This window comes from Asterias rubens, chromosome 1 (genome assembly GCF_902459465.1).
Source record: "Asterias rubens chromosome 1, eAstRub1.3, whole genome shotgun sequence".
Taxonomy (NCBI): domain Eukaryota; kingdom Metazoa; phylum Echinodermata; class Asteroidea; order Forcipulatida; family Asteriidae; genus Asterias; species Asterias rubens.
Window position 1 is genome coordinate 29,655,058 of NC_047062.1, and position 21,135 is coordinate 29,676,192.

Genomic DNA, 21,135 nt, shown 5'->3' on the forward strand with positions numbered 1-21,135 from the left:
TTAGACACATTTTGACATACTTTTATACAACGAGTACCGACTATTCATCGGGCGACTAGTTTTCGTGATTTGTTGAAAACAAGTGGCCGCTGAAAAGAGCGATTCTTGTATTTTAAATAAATATTTTCACCAGTAAAATGGCTGACGATGTTTTGTTTGAACTTCTTCACATGGAGATCGTTGCTTACGTGGAAAATTCGGCAAAGAAAGATGAGAAGGTAGGTTTACGAATCACTGTGATTTTTGTTACTGCACCAATTTCGTGATAAACCAAATAAAGAAATAGTATTTTTTTCTCTCGTTTTCTCTCTCTTTTTTTAGGACAAACTTATGAAGGAAACATTACCGTATCTTGCCAACACTTTTTCATTCGTTATGAAACAAAATAATATCTAACTTCCTTTAATGAGGTATTCCTTTTTGTAAAAAGAAGTGAAAAAGGGAAAAAAGTAGTGGCAGGATTCGCAGGATTAGAAAGTTTACCTTTTTATTTAATCTAAATTTTGGGGGATGAAATCAAAATTTATGGCAGGAGGGAACCAAATCAATTATCAGGCATTGAAAAATTGATTGTGTCGATCAATGAGCAGGATGCATTCCACTGAGCTATGCAACAATTGTTATAAATGCCTTCAATTTCAAATATAATTTTGGCCTCTTGTGTTAACTGGTTATAACTAAAAACTAAGGATAACTTTCCGTATGGAGCCACCACTTTTTCACTCATTTTTACAAAAAGGGATATATCAATCAGGTAAATTAGATACTATATTATTTTATTTCGAATGAAAAAGTGGTGGCGCCATACGGAAACTTTTCCAAAACTAAATAAAGACATCAGTCAATCAGTGTGCTATTGTTGTTAGCTACAAATTACCGGGGTGTTCTGCAATTTAGAGAACCAGTTCTGTTTAATTCAGCCTTGGTTAACTAAATTGTTTTCTAATCCTGCTGTTGATTAAGGGTGCCTTTTTTAAAACTTGTTTATGCAATGCAAATACCTCTATCCTTTCCTTTCCCCCTAGTTTATCGGACAGACAACATAAGAAAATAGCTTCAAAATAAAAGAAGACTATGACTTTAGTTGTAGACTCAATCCAATTTGTATTCTGTACTTGTTTATTTTAAATGCTTAGCTTGATATTGTGCTCATTAAAAACATGTTTTTCTTTTTTAATACTTTTTTTCTCCAACTTGCAGGACCAGTTAGTTGCCAAACTGGAGAAGATGGGTTACAGGGTCGGACAAAGTGTTGCAGAACGTTTCACCAGAGACACTCCAAGGTTTTCAAGCGAATTAGACATCATCAAATTCATCTGTAAAGATTTCTGGACCAATGTCTGCAAGAAGCAGATTGACAATCTGCGGACAAATCACCAGGTAGCTATAGGTGTTTGGTGGCTGAGCAGCTAATAGGACCAGACTCAAGCTCTGGTGTTTCTGATCAGCAGAGTGTGGGTTTAAGTCTTGGGGCCTTTCTCAAACCACGGCTTGGGCTCCGGCTCAGGCTCCGCGTGCTGAGTTCCGTGCAATACGCGCGGCTCCAAAATGCAGGTTAAATGCAAGCTGCGTACACAGCACGCTAAGCCTGAGCCGGAGCCCAAGCCGTGGTTTGAGAAAGGCCCTTGGTCACAGCGTTTGTGTCCCTTGAGCAAGATACTAAACCATAGACCTTATCGCAAATACTCTGGCGAGCGCGTTAATCGTGGAATTAGGTGCATTCTGGTCGAGCTGAGGATCAAATTTGATCCATAGCTAGACCAGAATGCACCTCATTCAACAGCTAGCGCTTGCGCAATGGGTATTTGCGAAAAGGTCTATTGTTACTTTGTCCTTAGGATTGGATATTAAGCCATAGGTCCTGTGTACTTTGTTAACACGTTTGTTAACACTGATTCGGTGTGCATAGGGGGAGGGGGGCGGGAGACGACAGAACACTCATCATGGAAGAGATTTTGGCTAATAGTTTGTTGTGGTAATTGTAACCCTTAATCCTTCCAAGGGTTGTAGAAAGGAGGGTTCCAATGAACTAAAATTTGGCAAATTTGTTTTCAGTTTTTTCTTTTTCTTTTTTAAAAGTATTCAATTTGATACATTATAACGTTAAAAAATACACTGACACAAGTTGCTCAATTCAAAGACATGGTCTTACTCAGACTACTTATATTTGCATTTCATTACCATAGCAGGATAAGAATACTTATAGGTCTTTTTGCTTTTCTTCTAGGGGGTGTATGTTCTTCAAGATAACAAATTTAGGTTTCTCGTTCAAATGTCTGCAAGTAAACAATACCTTGAGGCAGCACCAAAAGTAAGTCACTTCTTGTGGTTCCAGGGATTTAAATGGTTCGTTTGATTGTTTTTAAAGGAGAAACATTGCAGGGGCATGGCCGTAATGATCAAGGCAGGCCTGTGGCTTTACATTGAATTATGAACTCGCACAAAGATACTGTTTGCGACTCGCCCTACATAGATATTAGGGACTTTTCGTTTTCGACGACGGATGGTTCTGCGACGGTTGTTCAGCTAAACGTTGTCGTTTTCAGCACAACGAAGATTCATCCAAAGTATTGTCGTAGAAATTGAGGGACGACCGTCCTCAAAGCCGACGCATGCGCAGATGACGCCAAATGTCATCTTACCCGTCGCAGAACCATCCGTCGTCGAAAACGAAAAGTCCCTATTATTTGGAGGGAGGGCATGCATGTGCAGTAACTGGGTGAGAGTTCGTAATTCTATGTAAAGCTACAGGCCTGCTTTGACGGTGGCGTCCCCTGTAGTAGACGATAGTAATTGAACAGTCCAAAACCAACTGGTTGCAATTCTGAACTGAGATTAGTTTACTTTTGTTGTTAGTGTTTTGTGGTTTACTTCTTTGTTAGCAGCAATAACTTGTTGAAGTACTTTCAGGCAAGGTTCGCTGTAAAGCCTTGTGTAAATCTCTTTTGGTGTAGTGTTGGATCTGAAAGGAACAGGAGATGCCAACCACTGTTTCTTTTCAGAACCAACTCTTCAAGTGTTTTCAACTAGTCTACAAAAATACGATTTTGCGAGGAAAATATTTAATTTTAAAGAGCACTGTTATAAAGCGGTTCTGCTTATAAAGAGTACATTCCTGAATCTCATTTCTGCTTTGTGTTTCTTAATTTGCTGTCCCATTATAACACTGTTCCTGTCATAATAACCTGGCCAGTCCGAGCAACCTTGTTATAAAGAGAGTCGACTGTTTGTAGATTTGTTTCTGATCAATATGAAACCATCATGTATAATTGTTGTTTCTCTTTTTCAATGAATTGCAGTATCTAGCATATACATGTGGTCTTGTTCGTGGAGCTCTTGCCAACTTAGGATTAAATTGCATTGTGACAGCAGAGGTCAGCACTATGCCAGCATGTGAGTTCTCAATAATAATTATTATTTATTATTTATTCAGCATATCAAAAAGAACAATACAAAATACAAAATGGACAATAAGCCAATGGCACATGCCAGGAATTAAAAGTAAACAAATAACTGCGACTCGAAAGCCAAAAACTCTGATGCCACTGGCTACATGTACATCAAAATAAATAAATAATGATAAAATATTAAGTGCAGGATTGCTATGTTTAAGATGATGGATTAGTTTCAGTCTGAAAGCCCACTGAGTAAAAGTTCTTACCAGAACAAGCCCTTCAATGTTAATATTTTGTTGTTAATATCAAGAAATGTAACCATTGATTTGTGTTAATATGAGAGCTAACTTGGTGTGAGGTTAGTATTTAGCACCACAAGAAATACTTTTAATAAACTGTGCAAGTCTTAAGGTTAAACCGGTAGGAGTTACGGCAAGAACTATGGTAGTACACTTGTGGGGGTGAACCATGTATCTTTTGAGAGCCAGTATTTTGAGCTATCACTTTCCCAAAAGTTCACTACGTTATTTGATTATGATCCACACTATGCTTCAAACATCACTGAAATAATGTCCTTTCAGCGCTTTGTAACTTTTGTAAAAGGCGCTCTATAAATATTATTTATTATTATTAAATTACATTTTGTCTTTCCAGGTAAATTTCAAATCATGATCCAGAGATCGTAGCCCTTATGAAGTTAGCTCAGGAAGGAAGACAAGTCCTATGGATTTGCGTCAAGAGACGACATCTTCCAACAAAGGATTGTGAAGATAACCAAGCTCATGGTAACCCCAAACTTCCTTTGTGTTTCAAACTCTGAAAATAATAGTGGCTTCTTAGCACTCATATCTTTTACTCAGTGAAGCTGAAGGCGCTTCAATGTTCAGTATTTTCCGGCCAGGTTTGTGGGACTACGTTTGAAGTTTGAGACTTACTCCTTTTACATAGCACCATGATCTTTTCAATAAGTGCACTGGGTTCCTTTATGTGTGTTTCACAACACACAGGACAAACAGCTTTACGTCCCATCCGAAGGATGAAGCAATGATGGTTTAGTGTCTTGCTTAAGGACATAAGTGTCATGACTGTGACTAGAACCCACACTCGAACAGAAACACCAGAGTTTGAGCCAGTTGCTCTAAACGGCTAGATCATGACACGTCACAAATTTATCCAGTAAAGATTTATAGTATTTGGTAGCTTTACAACAAATCTTCAGGACCCAAGCAATGTGAATGGGTAAAATACTGGATGGTTTAGTTGTTAGTTACCAAATCCATTCAAATCAAGCAAAACAGAGCAATGGACAATGGAAGATTTTAAGAGGTCAATAGGAAGCGAAGAATGGATGGTTTGGTTATAAGTTACCAAATCCATTCAAAGCAAGAAAAACCGTGCAATGGATTATAAAAGACTTAAGGCGGTTAATAAGAAGTTAAGTGAAAGGACTTGCCTTGTATTTCTTGGTCATACAGCAACTACTCTGAGTTTTCCACAGTATTTTAATCACCATATTCTATAAAGAAAACAACTAGTTGTGATACCTAAACCAGCTAAGTTGTTATTTAAAGTGTCTGTTTATTATCATCAAACAGTGGTGCCTCAAGCCATAACTAAAATATGGAACAAATTGGCAGATATAAAGTCATCTGTGTTTAGTACATTATATGTGAACTTGAGGGAAATGTTGTATGTAAATAATAAAAACGAATTCACTATTATAAGATTAGAATTTTGTGGACGACGCAATTATGTAGCTGCTATAAAAAAAACTAATTTTGTTTATCTGAAAACTTATAAGGCATAGTTTTGATTACTAGGAATACCAATCATCAAAAGAAGTATTTCCATCTGAAATATTGTCATTTTCCATTTAAAACTGTTATTGAATCCATCTGGAAAATGTTCTTGCTACAGTTTGAGTAACCAGTAGGCCCATACATGTATATATATAGTTTAAAGTTGTAAAACAAAATTTGTAACCTTAACCCTCCTACTGTCTGACCATTCAGTACCATCTGCTGTGGTTTTGAACGATTGATTCACTATACCAGCCTGCAATATAATAACATTTGGTGATTGCAACCACACAGTACACAGTCAACCCGCCCACTGTCTGACCATTTAATACCATCCACTGTAGTTTTGAACGATTGATTCACTATACAAGCCTACAATATAATAACATTTGGTGATTGCAACCACACAGTACACAGTCAACCCTCCCACTGTCTGATCATTCAATACCATCCACTATTTTGAATAGTTGATGCACTATGATAGCCTGCAATGATAACTTGGTGTGAATGCATCCTTATAGTACACAGTCAACCCTCCTACCGTCTGACCATTCAATATTATCCACTGTGGTTTTGAATGGTGCATCCACTATGTCAACCTGCAATATGATGAATGGATCGACACAGTACACAGAACGTCCTTTGCATAGTTGTTCTACCATTCACAACTTGCCCATTTGAGTGGCTCTGAATTGTTGGTCATCTTGGTTAATGGCAAATGGGTATGGAAAGTAGGAGGGTTAAAAGTGCAAAGCTAAAGGTGTACACACAATTTAAAATACCATAATATTTAATTTTGTGTTTACTTTTGACTAAAGATAACCCTCTCACATGCTGAATATTTTCATTGCCTTAGAGCAAGGAATTTTGTAATATTATGTAAATAATTTAATCTAAGCAATTCATTTAATTCTTGTACCCTATAGCTCTTCGATTGTGTTATCCTCCCTGAAGCGAAACGGTCGCTTAGCAGACTGTTGGACAGGCATCTGAAACAAATAAAATCAAAGAATAACTTACAAATTCTATGTTTATTTGAAATTCAAGAGGTTCAGTGTGTTTGTTTTAAGAATCAAGGGTGTTAAAAAAATAAATGCCCCAGTTGGCTAGAAAATAAAGTTCACAGGCAAACTTCCCAAGGTGTCTAAGTTGTTCATACAATGATTATACATACAAATTGTTAGAACACTTTTGGGGAAGAAATAAATGTGGGAAATATTTGATCCTTTAAACCGGAGTAGCACAGGGGTGGACTAAATACATACAGTAAATACAATGAAATCGCCAATTCGGGTCTAAAATTGAGAAAATCAGAAGTCCAGAAGTTTTAGCCAATTTGGGACTGTCCAGCAGTTTTATCAAATTTCAGGACTTTGTACAAATTGTTCAAAATAAGTATAGTAAAAGTATAATAAAAAATGTGGAAAATTAGACCCTACTATAGCTTGTCATCTTCTTTTCCGGTTCTTTTCTCCTGAATAAGTGTACTTAATGTAATTTCTATTCAAAAGCAACTTGACTTAAAAAAGAGGATTGGAACTTGGAATAGAACAACAGAGGGCGGACACTGGTCAGTATTGCAATTCCTGTTTGGTATGAAATTATACAGAGCTTCGACACTCTATGTGTGAATAGAGAATTTGAGTGTATTATAGCCTCACTTTTGTGACCAACTCTGAACCCTTGGCCAAATTTCGGGACCCTTTTTTGTACAGCGACCGCTGAACTCTTTGGAATTTGCATATCTACCGGCGGGTCGGCGGTTTGAAATTTTGGTCTTAAAGTATCTGTTTAAAATGTTTTTTATTTACGGTACGCATCCAAAACACACAGACCAAGCTATAGGGAATTGGCTTCAAAATGTTCCATCAGTCGTTGTACACAAAAATCGGTCCCGACGTGTGGCCAAGGATTCTTCAGAGTTGGCCACAAAAGTTGAGCCAACAGTTAGTATACCTTATATAAGGAACTGCCGACATCGGGCCCTCCGTAAGATTCCTCCCGGCTTGCGTGAAGTGACCGAAGACACCCGTCTTCCAAACCTTCCGAATGTTGTTGGACCGTGCTACATTGTCGTTCCAAGGAATGTGCCGTTCCGTTTGCACTGCTCTTCAGTAAGTTGTTGGTTGCAACTCCTGCTCTTATCTTCCCCGTCGCGTCGCCCCCCTGCACAAACTGAAAAAACCGCTAGCGCAAACAGCACCGCGTGCCGCACCTCTGGTCGCCTAACTTCACATTGTCACATGGAAACATAATGATACTTTTATGAGTACAATGTAGTTATAGCATGAACACTGAACAGAAAGAACAGAATGGTCGTGTTGGTGGAGTTATAGAATGGTCGAAATGGTGGAGTTTAGTTGACGAGTGAATCTATTCTTACCAATACCGGAGCATTCTAGCGGGCCCACCTTAAACCTGACCCGTTGACTGTTGGATGTTATCCCGCCGATTCTAACCTCTCTGACCGGTAGCTTGGTCATGTCGGCGATGTTTCCTTCGTCTACCTGGGTCATGCCCCAGTCGACATCGCAGTTGCACCTACCACCTCCGAGGCACACTGCATACAAACAAATATTTATCGCGATTCAGATAAATGCACTGGACACTTTTGGTAGTTGTGAAAGACCAGTCTTCCCACTTGGTGTATCCAAACATCAGTGCATACATTAACGTATCTAATCTGTGAAAATTTGGCTTGAAGAGTTGCATTCTAATTGTCCTTTCTCTATGACTTAAGAAAGAAAGAAAACGAACCTTGTTGCACAAATTTGGCTGATTTCAAATGCATGAAAAGGTCTTCAGTCTGTTGTCTTTCTCAGATTCAAGTACTTAAGTGAGAAATTACCTTTTTCTCCAAAAATTGAAATTTTTAATTGAGTAATTATTACCAAACGTGTCCAGTGCACGGCACGGTGCCTTTAAATGTTTAAAATTCAAAGCTAAGCACATTTTATAAATTATAAAAAGAAGGACTAATACACTTACTGCTGCTACTAATTGAACTAAGATAACCCAAGCCACAACTGCACCCTTCAAAATCGCTCGGTGCCCCGCCCCACGACGGCATCTTCTCGCCGTCACGTGACACCCACCAGGCCATCTGCACCCCGTCATCGCTCCACATTTGGACTCCTTGGCAACCGAAGGATAAAAACTGAACACAGCTCACTGATGATTCGATGAGGGGTTTCAGTTGCTGGGGGTCTGTCGTCCCATCGTACGTAACCGTCTTGGAGTACTCGCCAGGAGCGTCGTAGAGGGCGTCATCTCCGGAGATTAGAATACCGCTGTGTGAGGGGATGTTGTTGAATACTGTTGTGAGTCCTGCATAGGTAGAATTTTCCATCGATAAAATTGGAAGAACATTCGCATAAAAGTCACTTATTTCGCTTTAATCAATCCATTTAATGCTGTGTTATAATGTCTAAATTCGCAATACTTTGCAAGTTACAACTTTTTCGTTAAAAAAATACGTCATAATTAAAGACACTGGACAGTGGACACTATTGGTAATTGTCAAAGACCAGTCTTCTCACTTAGTGTATCTCAACACATGCATAAAATAACAAACCTGTGAAAATTTGAGCTGGATTGGTCGTCGGAGTTGCGAGATAACTACGAAAGAAAAATACACCCTTGTCACACGAGGTTGTGTGCTTTCAGATGCTGGATTTCGAGACCTCAAATTCTAAACTTGAGTTCTCGAAATCAAATTCGTGAAAAATTACCTCTTTCTCGGAAACTATGTCACTTCAGAGGGAACCGTTTCTCACAATGTTTTATATTATAACACCCCTTGCAAGTATTCTGCCTGCTCATTGGTTTAGAGCGCGTCACATGACATGTCTTAGTTTTGCTAGACGACGGCCGTGTGATAGTGCGTCGGTTTGCCATGCGCTAGTCCGAAGACTAGCACACGGCGCCGTGCGCTAGTCCGACAGACTAGCACACGGCGTGCAGTACCCAGACGTCCGTTGCGTGTACGAGGATGATAAATTAATAGTCTGTAACCATTTCGGACTGCACTACACTACATTGAACACAGTAAGTAAAAGTGTTTGCAATCTGTATTCGCGTCGTCCGTTGATTGTAGCATTCAGGTCTGTAACTTAATAATAATAGTACAGTATTTAGAAATGTTTGGGGTGTTATAAAACAAATATTGACTGCTTTTACTCGTGCAATGGTTAAAAACTATGACTCCCTCGGTGATCCCCGGAGCGTTCTATTTTCCCTCGGCTTCGCCTCGGGAAAATAGAACGCTCCGGGGATCACCTCGGGAGTCATAGTTTTAACCATAGCACTCGAAGAAGTCAATATTTGTATACTATCAACCTCTCCCCATTACTCGTTATACCAAGTGAGGTTTTATGCTGATGAGTAATTACCAATAGTGTCCACTGCCTTTAAGTGGCCAAATATGGACGATTACAGCAGTGACAGAGTTTCAACTTGAACAAGCAGTGGGGTGATAAAAGTCACGAATGTTCCCTGTATCCAAATGAATGCTAATATTTTATTTGTTTTACTTCCAGCCTCAGTTTGGTAACGATGATTTGGATAGGAGACAAATCAAGTCTCCCGTGTCTGTTTTATTTATGCGAATAGGACCGACCTACCTGTTGCCATTGTGCAGTGAAGCATAAAATGCGTCTTCCAGTCCCGGGCCGTCCGGATCGATCCAGTACAAACCATCCACCACAAATCCATCTTGGCGGAACTCCTCACAATTCATGTACACTTTTTGAGAAGGAAAAGAAAAAATTACACAAAGCCAGTCATAAAAACATGCTAAGTACATAATAATATGGCTTACGCTACACTTAATAACAACAATAATGTTGAACGTTTCTATAGTGCGCCGTGTCTGTCAATGATGACACTCCTGGCGCAAAAAAAACAAGATCTCTGCTTATACACAATGACACAAGACAACCAAAAGTTTGAAGGCTATTTTCCCCGAAATGGTTACTGTTGCATTATCTGTATTTTATATAGGATTAAAACAATCGAATGGTTCCAAAAACCAAAGGTATACTTTGAAGTAATGACTTCTCCACTTTCACTGTGTACAATAAAACTGATGTTTTATACCTTTTGACATCGAGCAGTAGACAATAATACCCGATTCCATCTCGTACCATGTGTCATACGTATCCCCAGCATCCCGATACTCGTCGCAAGTACTGTAGGCTTTTTTAAGAAAATAAAGTGGGAAATCATGTGTTTAAAGGCAATGATGTGACACTATTGGTAACTACTCAAAATAATTCTTAGCATAAAAACTTACTTGGTAATGAGCAATGGAGAGTTGTTGATAGTATAAAACATTGTGAGAAACGGCTCTCTCCGGGAGGTTTTTTTAGAACTACGTGTAGATAATTTCTCACTGAAATATTGAATCTGACAAAAACTTCAGGCCTGACCCCTTTCATCTGAAAGTACACAAATTTGTTTACCAAGGGTGGTTTCTTCTTTCGTTATTTGCTTGCAACTTCGATGACCAGTTGAGCCAACATTTTAACATTATTTGAGTTGGAATACACCAAGTGAGAATGATGGTCTTTGACAATTACCAAAAGTATACCCTGCTTTAAAGTAACATGCACTAGGAAACGGTCCCTTGTCTTAAAGTTTTTAAAAAATATTTGTTTTAATCGGAATCAGCACGTCAGAATATACACATATTGTGCTCAAAATTCATGGTTCACAAGTTTTGTTATCGTTAATGTGAGTAGACGATTTGAAAGAGTAAAGAGGTGAAGTTTAATTCTCAATTTAGCTCTATAGACCCCATACCATAAACACATAAAGAGGAACTCATGCTAATCTCACCCGTGGCGAATTGAAGCAAATGGCACACGAACAGTGCAGCCAGCATCAGTGTTGCACCCCACTGTACACCCATGGTGTCTTTCCCATCGCCAGCTATCGTCTAGGTTACTCACGAATATCTACGTCGTCTATATAAGTAAGAACTATACATGAGATGTTGTTGAAACAAAATTGGGATCAATTAAGGGGTGATCAATGATAACCCAATATAAATATTGATAAATGGCAGTGTATCGATCAGAGAGTATCCATTGTCTAATCGATGAATCGGACAATGACAAGCATCCCACATAATAATTTGTTTCAGTGCAATATATGACATGATTTATTATACAGTAATCAATAATTCTCAACTAATCATGGTGCTAAACTATGTATGGGGTTGACCTGCAGTTTAAAGGCAGTGAACGCTATTGGTAATTACTCAAAATAATTATTAGCATAACACTTTTCTTGGTATGAGTAATGGGAGCTGTTGATAGTATAACACATTTTGAGAAACGGCTCCCTCTGAAGTAATGTAGTTTTCATGAAAGAAGTAATATTGTCCATGAATTTGATTTCGAGACCTCAGATTTAGAATTTGAGGTCTCGAAATCAAGCATCTGAAAGCACACAACTTAGTGTGACAAGGGTGTTTTTTCTTTTCTTATTATCTCGCAACTTCTACGACCAATTGAGCTGAAATTTTCACAAGTTTGTTATATTATGCATATGTTGAGATACAGGTGAGAAGACCGGTCTTTGACAATTACCAATAGTGTCCAGTGTCATTTACCAAATATTGTCGAACTACACACAGAGAGCAAACTCTGCCATTATTATAATCAGGTTCTCAATTGAACCTATAACCATAAGACCAGTCTCCAACAGTTTCTGTATAAATTAAATCATGTTTTCTTTTTACTGTACTTTAAAAACTCCCGGGGGCAGAATTTAACCGGATCACACACGTGGGGCCTGTGACCATTTTCTGGGTCAGAAAGACCTGAAGTATTTATATGACCCAAGATAAGAGGGTCAACAATTCGCAGACTCCGCGTTTAAATGGCACAATTTTTTTAACAACTTTCTAGGTCAGTCTGATCCGGGAACGGGTCAGGCTCCCACCGATCCCGCAGATATGTTTCCAAAATCCAACTGTATGTTTGTCTGTTGCCGATGGTTCCGCACCATTTCAACCAGACTCTGTTTTTTTTAATGCAAATCGAAACTAACGGTGCCGTTCCTTGGTCGGTCATACATTAGGAGGTTGGGGGATGGTGGGGGTGGTGGGGGAGTGTGGGGATCGTGGGGGAAGTTGGGGGATGGTGGGAGAGGGAGTTCCATCCCCGGCCAACTTAGGTTGAATAAAAAAATCACAATAACCCTCGAAGACTTTTGCAGACTGTTCAACTCCATTTTGAATTTCTAACTCGGACAGTTATTTTGTTTTCATATTGTGTACCTTTAATCCTTGCTTTCTGGAAACTGGTTTGTCTAAATTATACCTGTAAAGCACAATGAATATCATTTTGGATGTTTGAATTTTCAGACGGTTTAAAAAAGTTCTTCAAATATATTTCTTAAACTTTCAATAACCTTTACGACCACCATCCACTGACGTGTTCTCACGGCGATCAATGGAGACAAACAAAAGGCAATAGCCGTCGACTTGTCATGCTGGCAAAATGCAAATATTTGCCCTTTTGTCGTCCAATTTATTATTGAAACGTCATCCTTCTTTTATCTAAAAAATTTACTTCTTTATAAAATGTACAAGTAGAGTGCATGCATGCTGTTCATTGATTTGAACTATTATCGTGCACCATTTGTGTACACAGTCCAAACTCGCTCCGGCTGAGGCATCAATATTTACGGCACGCTGACATAGAATAATCGGTTATTTATAACTGACGTCAAAACGGACCTCGACAAGGGTTTCAAGATGGCTTATATTTGCGTCATTCTGTTTCTCTCTCCAAAATCCGACGGGGGTAATTGACAAATTAATGTTAAAGGCACTGGACACTGGTAATTGTCAACAAAGTATATTCCAATATCATGCATAAAATAAGAAATCGGTAAAAAGTTTGACTCGTTGGTCATCCAAGCTGCAAGAGAATAATAGAAAACATCCTTGTTGCATCCGAGATGCGCTTTGTTCTTCTATGTTTAGTAATACAGGGGTGTGGGGACAGGTGGGCAGGGGGATGAGGGGTGCTGGGCAAAATACAGGGTTGCATTGTTGAGCGATTCTCAAAACTTATATCAGTGCCGCAGGGGGGGGGGGGGTTGGAGAAGCTGTTTAAATAGGGATTTTGTAACTCTGGTTTGACCGACGGGAAACTGCTCATCGAGTGAACACATCGAGCATACGGTATAATAATCATTGTTGGTCAACACTCGATGACTGACTGTGGGCACAATTTCATAGAGCTGCTTAAGCAGAAAATATTGCTTATTTATATTGCTTAACACTTTTCTGCTAAGAAAAAATGACAAGGATACCAGTCACAAATGGTGCATGTAACATAGTTTGGAAGGTTGACCTTCTTCTGGTAAGCATAATTTTGTTGTGCTTATCCCTCTTGTTGTGCTTAAGCAGCTCTATAAAGTACTCAATTATAAGCATAAAACCTTACTTGGTTACGAGTAATGGGGAGAGGTTGATAGTATAAAACATTGTGAGAAACGGCTCCCTCTGAAGTAATGTAGTTTTCGAGAAAGAAGTAATTTTCCTAGAATTTGATTTCGAGGCCTCAAGTTTAGAATTTGAGGTCTCAAAATCAAGCATCTGAAAGCACACAGCTTCGTGTGACAAGGGTGTTTTTTCTTTCACTATTATCTCGCAACTTCGACGACCAAATTGAGCTCAAATTTTCACAGGTTTGTGATTTTATGCATATGTTGAGATACACCAAGTGAGAAGACTGGTTTTTGGCAATTACCATTAGTCTCCAGTGTCTTTAACACAAAACAAATCGTTCTTTGTGGCTGGATGGTCCATCAAGACCACTTACATAGGCTTGATTCAAGACGTTAGACTAATTTGCCTGTCAATCTATACGCTTGATATTTGAACCATTCAACCATTCAGTAAAGAGCAAAGGTGACTTATGTCCTCGAACCAAGCCTACTCTCGTCGTCGTTGCTCTATGGTTTGATTGATCAGACCCAACTGTTTAATATCGACTGATGTAAATGAAAAATTGACACGGAAACATTGATTCTGAAGGTAATTTATTTCAACAATTGACAGGAACTTCCAGTTTGTTTGATCCGGTGTACACATTTATTACGTTAATTTCCGTTTCTGTATCAGTGTACAGTCGACCGTTGTTATGAGAGCACAGTATTATAAAGAGGTTTTGCATATTTTGTTTTATTATAAAGAGTACATTCTGAAGTTCAAAATCTTATTTCTGCTTATGCTTCCTTGTTTTGCTGTGCTCTTTTATAAAATATCATGATATATAAAGAGGTAGTTTGGCCAGTCCCATGGGCTTGTTATAACGAGGGTCGACTGTATCATGCTGATTAGCTATTTTGAGAAAGGGGTGTATTAAGTAAAGTGGTGTCCCTTGTTTGCAACGCCGTGTCATCATTAACTAAATTCACAAAATTCACTAACCCTTTTCTGTGCTAGTTTGACCCGGAATCTGTTTCAAAAAAATGGCCAAGAAATGGTTCAAACCGACATAAATCTGAGGTCAAAGGTCAGGCTTATCGGGACTCGGAATCCAGGTCAATTCTAGAATTGATTCAAGTCCCGTTCCCGTGAGAGAGGTCCCTATGTCAAAATGTAGCTGTTGAGGTCCCGGCGTTAGGCGATGAGACTGAAAATAAAAGGACACTATCGGGATTGGGACTTAAAGGCAGTGTACACTATTGGTAATTACTCAAAATAATTATTAGCATAAAACCTTTGTTGGTGACGAGTAATGGGGAGAGGTTGATGGTATAAAACATTGTGAGAACCGGCACCCTCTGAAGTGCCATAGCTTTTGAGAAAGAAGTAATTTTTTAAAAAATTTGATTTCGAGACCTCAGATTTAGAACTTGAGGTCTCGAAATCAACCATCTAAACGCACACAACTTCGTGTGACAAGGGTGTTTTTTCTTTCATTGTTATCTCGCAAGTTCGATTACGTGTATTACACAACACATGGGATGGCTTTATGTCATGCCCGAAAGATGCAGCAGTAATGGTTTACTGTCTTGCTTAAGGATGCAAGTGTCATGACAGGGACTCAAACCCACACTCTGCTAATCAGAAACACCAGAGCTTGAGTCCAGTGCTCCTTATCTGCTCGGCCACGACACGCCAAAATTAAGATATTTTTTTGTAATGTTGTGTTTACAAAGTAAACATCACCAATGGTGGAAACACGGTCAATATGATGTGAATAAGTAAATAAATTAAAGGCAGTGGACACTATTGGTAATTACTCAAAATAATTATTGGCATAAAACCTTTCTTGGTGACGAGTAATGGGTAGAGGTTGGTGGTATAAAACATTGTGAGAAACAGCTCCCTCTGAAGTGCCATAGTTTTAGAGAAAGACGTAATTTTCCACGAATTTGATTTCGAGACCTCAGATTTAGAACTTGAGGTCTCGAAATCAACCATCTAAACGCACACAACTTCGTGTGACGAGGGTGTTTTTTTCTTTCATTATTATCTCGCAAGTTCGTGACCGATTGAGCTCAAATTTTCACAGGTTTGTTATTTTATGCATATGTTGAGATACAGCAACTGTGAAGGCTAGTCTTTGACAATTACCAATAGTGTCCACTGTCTTTAATCAAGTCTAAGTCAATTCTGACCCGGGAGTTTTTAGATTAGCCACACCGGTCACACAACGCTGGTCAGTTATGTTATACATGACAAACTGTAGAGGACTCCCTTATAATTGATAAGCTAATTATGACACAAAAATTAGTCCCAGCCAATTTTCTCTACCTCCCGCCCAGGTAGTGTATATAAAAAACAGGACAGTTCTTTTTTCAGAACTGAGAAGTCTCCCGAACACCCGATAAATCTACTCCGCGGTAGTAGAATAAAGAAAGACCGTTCCCAGAACATGATGTTAACACAAACCAATATATTGACACAAATATTATTTCAGTTTGTTAAAAAAAATCTCCGTTTTGTGGTAGGCCTATAAAAACTCAATCACACAACAAAAAGGTGTCATATTGTGATCCAGATAGTAAAGGGGATAGAACAATTTGTATATTGCATAGCTTCAAGAATTCCAAAATACTAATTAGGGTCACGTTGATCTGAAACGAGTCAATGTTGACCAATGTTCCCTTCCGGACCAGGGCCAAATTTCATAGAGTTGCTTCAAGAAGATAATTATTGCTGAAACATTTTCTGCTAAGCAAAGTCGCATGCCTGGCAGAAGAGCGGCTTAAAAACCCTGCTTCAAAATAATGGGCAGGACATCAGTCAGAACTTTTATGACAGTGTTTTTCGGCTGGTAACTTTATTCTGGTTAGCACAATTTTGTGTGCTTAGCTACTTTTTTGTGCTAAAGCAGCTCTTGAATTGGGCTCGGGTCTGACTGGTATTAACTGACACAGAGTGGCTCCAACACCGGCCATCTTCAAAATGCGAAATGTCCACAGAAACCTTTATAAAAAGGGATCAAACGACATCTGGGGGACGGAGCGCCGCTGGCCCCCACGAGCCACCTCTCCGACGAGTGTCTCCGACTCTGCACTTTTCCGTGCTCCCAGAACACCGTCTTTGTGGCTCCAGCACCGGCCATCTTCAAAATGCAAAATGTCCACAGAAACCTGTAATAAAAAGGGATCAAACGACATCAGAAATGGAATGGCTGATTTACCTCATCATAGACCTATTCAGCACTGACGCATTACCACACTTTGTTTTGAATGTGTTGGACTGTTAAAGGCAGTGGACACTATTGGTAATTGTCAAAGACTAGCCTTCACAGTTGGTGTATCTCAACATGTGCATAAAATAACAAACCTGTGAAAATTTGAGCTAAATCGGTCATCAAACTTGCGAGATAATAATGAAAGAAAAAACACCCTTGTCACACGGAAGTTGTGTGCGTTTAGATGGTTGATTTCGAGACCTCAAGTTCTAAACCTGAGGTCTCGAAATCAAATTCGTGGAAAATTACTTCTATCTCGAAAACTATGGCACTTCAGAGGGAGCCGTGTCTCACATTGTTTTATACTATCAACCTCTCCCCATTACTCGTCACCAAGAAAGGTTTTATGCTAATAAATATTTTGAGTAATTACCAATAGTGTCCACTGCCTTTAATAAACCTTAGTTGAAGTTTGTTCTCTTCATTGCATCCGATGAAGTAGTTTGTGCTATCGAAAGCTCACGCAAATATTTATTTATTACTAGTTAGTCATTAAAGGCACTGGACACTATTGGTCACTCAATCACCAAAGGTGTACAGTGTCTTTAAAGTGCTAAATTATATTTTCCCCAAAGGCCTATTCAGTGAGACCATGGGCATGCTTGTCGTACTTTTCAATACAGAGAATTGATATGAAATGCAAAATGAAACCAAACGGTTTATGACGTACACCCCGTGGGCCTGAGTCAACATTATTATTATTTTATGGTTAATAATTATTGAATGCTGTGTGAACTACATTCCCCAAGTTAAACAAAAATAAGAAATCGAAACTTGCGTTTTGTGAGTAATAACAAAACATTAAATACACGTGACACTATTGGTAATTAGCAAAGACCAGTCTTCTCACTTGATGTATCTCAACATATGCATATAATAACATACCTGTGGAAATTTGAGCTCAACCGGTCATCGAAGTTGCGAGATAATAATGAAAGAAAAAGACCCATTTCACACGAAGTTGTGTGCTTTCAGATGCTTGATTTCGAGACCTCAAATTCTATATCTGAGGTCTCGAAATCAAATTCGTGGACAAATACTTCTTTCTCGAAAATTATGTCACTTCAGAGGGAGCCGTTTCTCATAATGTTTTATCCAACAACAGCTCACCATTACTCGTTGCCAAGTAAGGTTTTATGCTAACAATTATTTTTGAGTAGTTACCAACAGTACCACTGCCTTTAATTAAGTAATTTTCAACGAATTTGATTTCGAGATCTCAAGTTTAGAATTTGAGGTCCCGAAATCAAGCATCTGAAAGCACACAACTTCGTGTGAAAAGGGTGTTTTTTCTTTCATTAATATCTCGCAACTCGGACGACCAATCGAGCTCAAATTTTCACAGGTTTGTTAATATATGCATATGTTGAGATACAACAAGTGAGAAGACTGGTCTTTGACAATTACCGTTAGTGTCCACTGACTTTAATGATTACAAATCTATATTATTTTATTTAGTGCACAGCCACACTCATCGGTACACTTTTTGTTTCAACGACACCAAATGAACAACATAAAAAATTTGAGTAACTCTTAGCAGATCTGTCATCGACAAGCTCTGGCACTTTGTACACATCAGTCACACAGCGATTACAAATTGACATTGTAATAACATTGAGATAACTGTTACATCAGCGGTTTTCCAACTTCCTTATAAAATGATCACCCCAAAAAATGTATAACCATGATTGTGGCGATGCACTTAAAAATAAATCTTAAGAAATGTCTTATATTACTAAGTTTTCGTGATGATAATGCGGAGACTTATATCAGTCCTTATTAAATCATCATTATACATTTAACAACCCCCCCCCGCTTAATTGTTTACCTTGTAAACAAATATATGAACTTGTCCGTTGGGACGTTCTCCGATGTTGAAGACCATGCCTCCTCATATTGACCTACCAGAAAGAAAGAGGGAAGATGAGTATCAAAGACGAAATTACGGTTTGCAACACAGACATCTGATACTAAATTTCAATATTAAATAATTGAGGTCTTGTTTGGTGCAACCTTCGTTGAGTTACAAAAAGATGTTGTTTATGGTTATTCACAAGGACAGCTCATTTGTCATTGATCAACTAAATTACTAATTTGAAGCGAATCCATTCTGGCAGTTTGTCCGACCATTATAGGGACGTAATTAACTTGTTTTCCCTTTCCACATGAGTGCAGGACAATAAAATGATAGGGTAGATGGCCGCGTCTGGGCCGGTCCGGCAGGCCCACTGCACCCCATCGCACTCCAACCGTATCGCACGCCCGTCATACCCCATACCGTACCCTTCCCACTGTACCCCACAAAAACCCACACACCTCACCCCCACCTTGCCTAAATGCATCCCACCTCGCCGTGCCTCAATGCATCCCACCCCACCTTGCCTCAATGCATCCCACCCCACCGTGCCTCAATGCATCCAACCTCACCTTGCCTCAATGCATCCCACCCCACCTTGCCTCAATGCATCCCACCCCACCTTGCCTCAATGCATCCCACCCCACCTTGCCTCAATGCATCCCACCCCACCTTGCCTCAATGCATCCCACCCCACCTTGCCGAAACCCATCGCACCACACCTTGCCGAAACCCATCGCACCACACCTCACCCAATAATTTGCCTGAATATGTCATTACTTACCGTATAGTTGTAACATTGTAGAGGCCTATAATACCAATCCTCGTCACAGTCGGCAGGATCATCCACAGCTTGTCAGAGATCCGTCCATCCACGCCTCACTAGCGTCCACAGTCCTTACTCCCATCCTACCTATAGCCTAATCCTACAGAAAGGGGAATAAACTCGCGTCGCTGTTTGCAAAGATGCGATCGAGCGCGCGCCTAATTTAAACAATGAGCAGTTCACCGCGCCAGAAAATACGTCAACCTGTTTGCAATATATGCGTAGCACCTTGCGCCGCTCAAAGGCACCACCTTTGCTGACCATTGAACAACACTTAGGGATGGAACACACAAACCCAAAACAGGACAACACAATTACGGGAAAAAAAATGCTACAAAAACTGCGAACATTTTTACCAATTCCCTCGCATATCAGCGGTCCAACGGTATACATCGCTTTTTCTCCACTGTGATTGAGGTCCCCAATAAGTAGTCTTGTTACCGGGAGCAGATCCTTGTCTGTGAGCCTACCGCCATCTTCTCGCCAGTAGTTGTCGTCTATGTCGCAGTTGCATTTATCTCTACGATCCAAACACCCATCTGGACACACATGCAAGTATTTTGTTGTATAACATGGTTTTTATTTTGTTTAAAAGGAATGTTGCTCTCACACGGTGGCGAATATTCTTGCGAATTATGTTGCCAATGTTACAAAATGCTCACAATGTTTTACATTCGTATCGTTCATTAGCTATTCGTAAGGCATTGACAAGCACTGACAAGCGTTGGTAAGCATTTGTGTATACTTGCATTTGTAAGATATTGGTAAGGAGTGACCGAGATGAACATATTCACTGTCCAATCGCAATGTTTTGGCAAATTCAAAGCGAATTCAAATATTCGCAATAATATTCGCCACAGTGCGATTGACCGATCTTTGTAAGGAGGTGGAGAATGACTTGTGAACGTTCCGAATTTGTTACCAACGCCTACGAAGACACGGCGAATGTTGCGAAGTTTGAGCGATTGTCAAATAATTCCACTCGTAAGCCAAATCGCTATACAGCATATTTGCCGCAGTGTGAGAGCAGCAGAAGTAACCGAGTAAATAACTTCTCTTTTCGATATATGCACTAGGTTCTTTTACGAGCGACACTAGACGGGACCAACGGCTTCCCACGTCCCATCCGAAGGACGAAAGCATCATCATGGTTAGGTGTCTTACTTGAGGACCCAGGTGTCATTTTTATGACTAGGATCAAACTCACACTCTGCCGATCAGATACACCAGAGCTTGAGTACAGTGCTCTTAACGGCTGGGCCACGACACTGAGTATACTGAGTTAATATAACAAACCCAACACATGGTTGATAGCGAGCCCTTTAGAGGACTCTTCTACATGGTACACACTGGGAATAATAATACGAAATCGAAAGGCCGTCAAATCCCAACTTCATATAGCTGCTCAAGCACAAAGGCAGCCAAGCACCGCAAAAGTATGCTTACAAGAATAAGGTTACCAGCCAAGCTACCATGCCATGTACATTTGTGACTGGTATCCTGCTAATGTTTTGCTAAACAGAAATGTGTT

At 39.5% G+C, this 21,135-nt stretch overlaps 2 protein-coding genes across 2 annotated transcripts; one reads left to right on the plus strand and one right to left on the minus strand.

The window, feature by feature from the left end:
* The first annotated feature begins 43 nt into the window (after positions 1-43).
* On the plus strand, positions 44-4,375 carry LOC117295554 (trafficking protein particle complex subunit 6b-like). Its single transcript, XM_033778254.1, has 5 exons — positions 44-218; positions 1,201-1,380; positions 2,228-2,311; positions 3,300-3,393; positions 4,050-4,375. Exons 1-5 carry the CDS (start codon positions 138-140, stop codon positions 4,079-4,081), a joined length of 471 nt encoding a protein of 156 aa, XP_033634145.1. The 5' UTR covers positions 44-137; the 3' UTR covers positions 4,082-4,375.
* Positions 4,376-7,502: 3,127 nt separating this feature from the next.
* On the minus strand, positions 7,503-11,193 carry LOC117293778 (contactin-associated protein-like 5). The gene is made up of 5 exons (XM_033776221.1): positions 11,033-11,193; positions 10,292-10,390; positions 9,817-9,937; positions 8,183-8,521; positions 7,503-7,754 (listed from the first exon to the last, which is right to left on the minus strand). The coding sequence occupies exons 3-5, from the start codon at positions 9,905-9,907 to the stop codon at positions 7,525-7,527; spliced, it is 660 nt and encodes a 219-aa protein (XP_033632112.1). The 5' UTR covers positions 9,908-9,937; positions 10,292-10,390; positions 11,033-11,193; the 3' UTR covers positions 7,503-7,524.
* Positions 11,194-21,135: the final 9,942 nt, after the last annotated feature.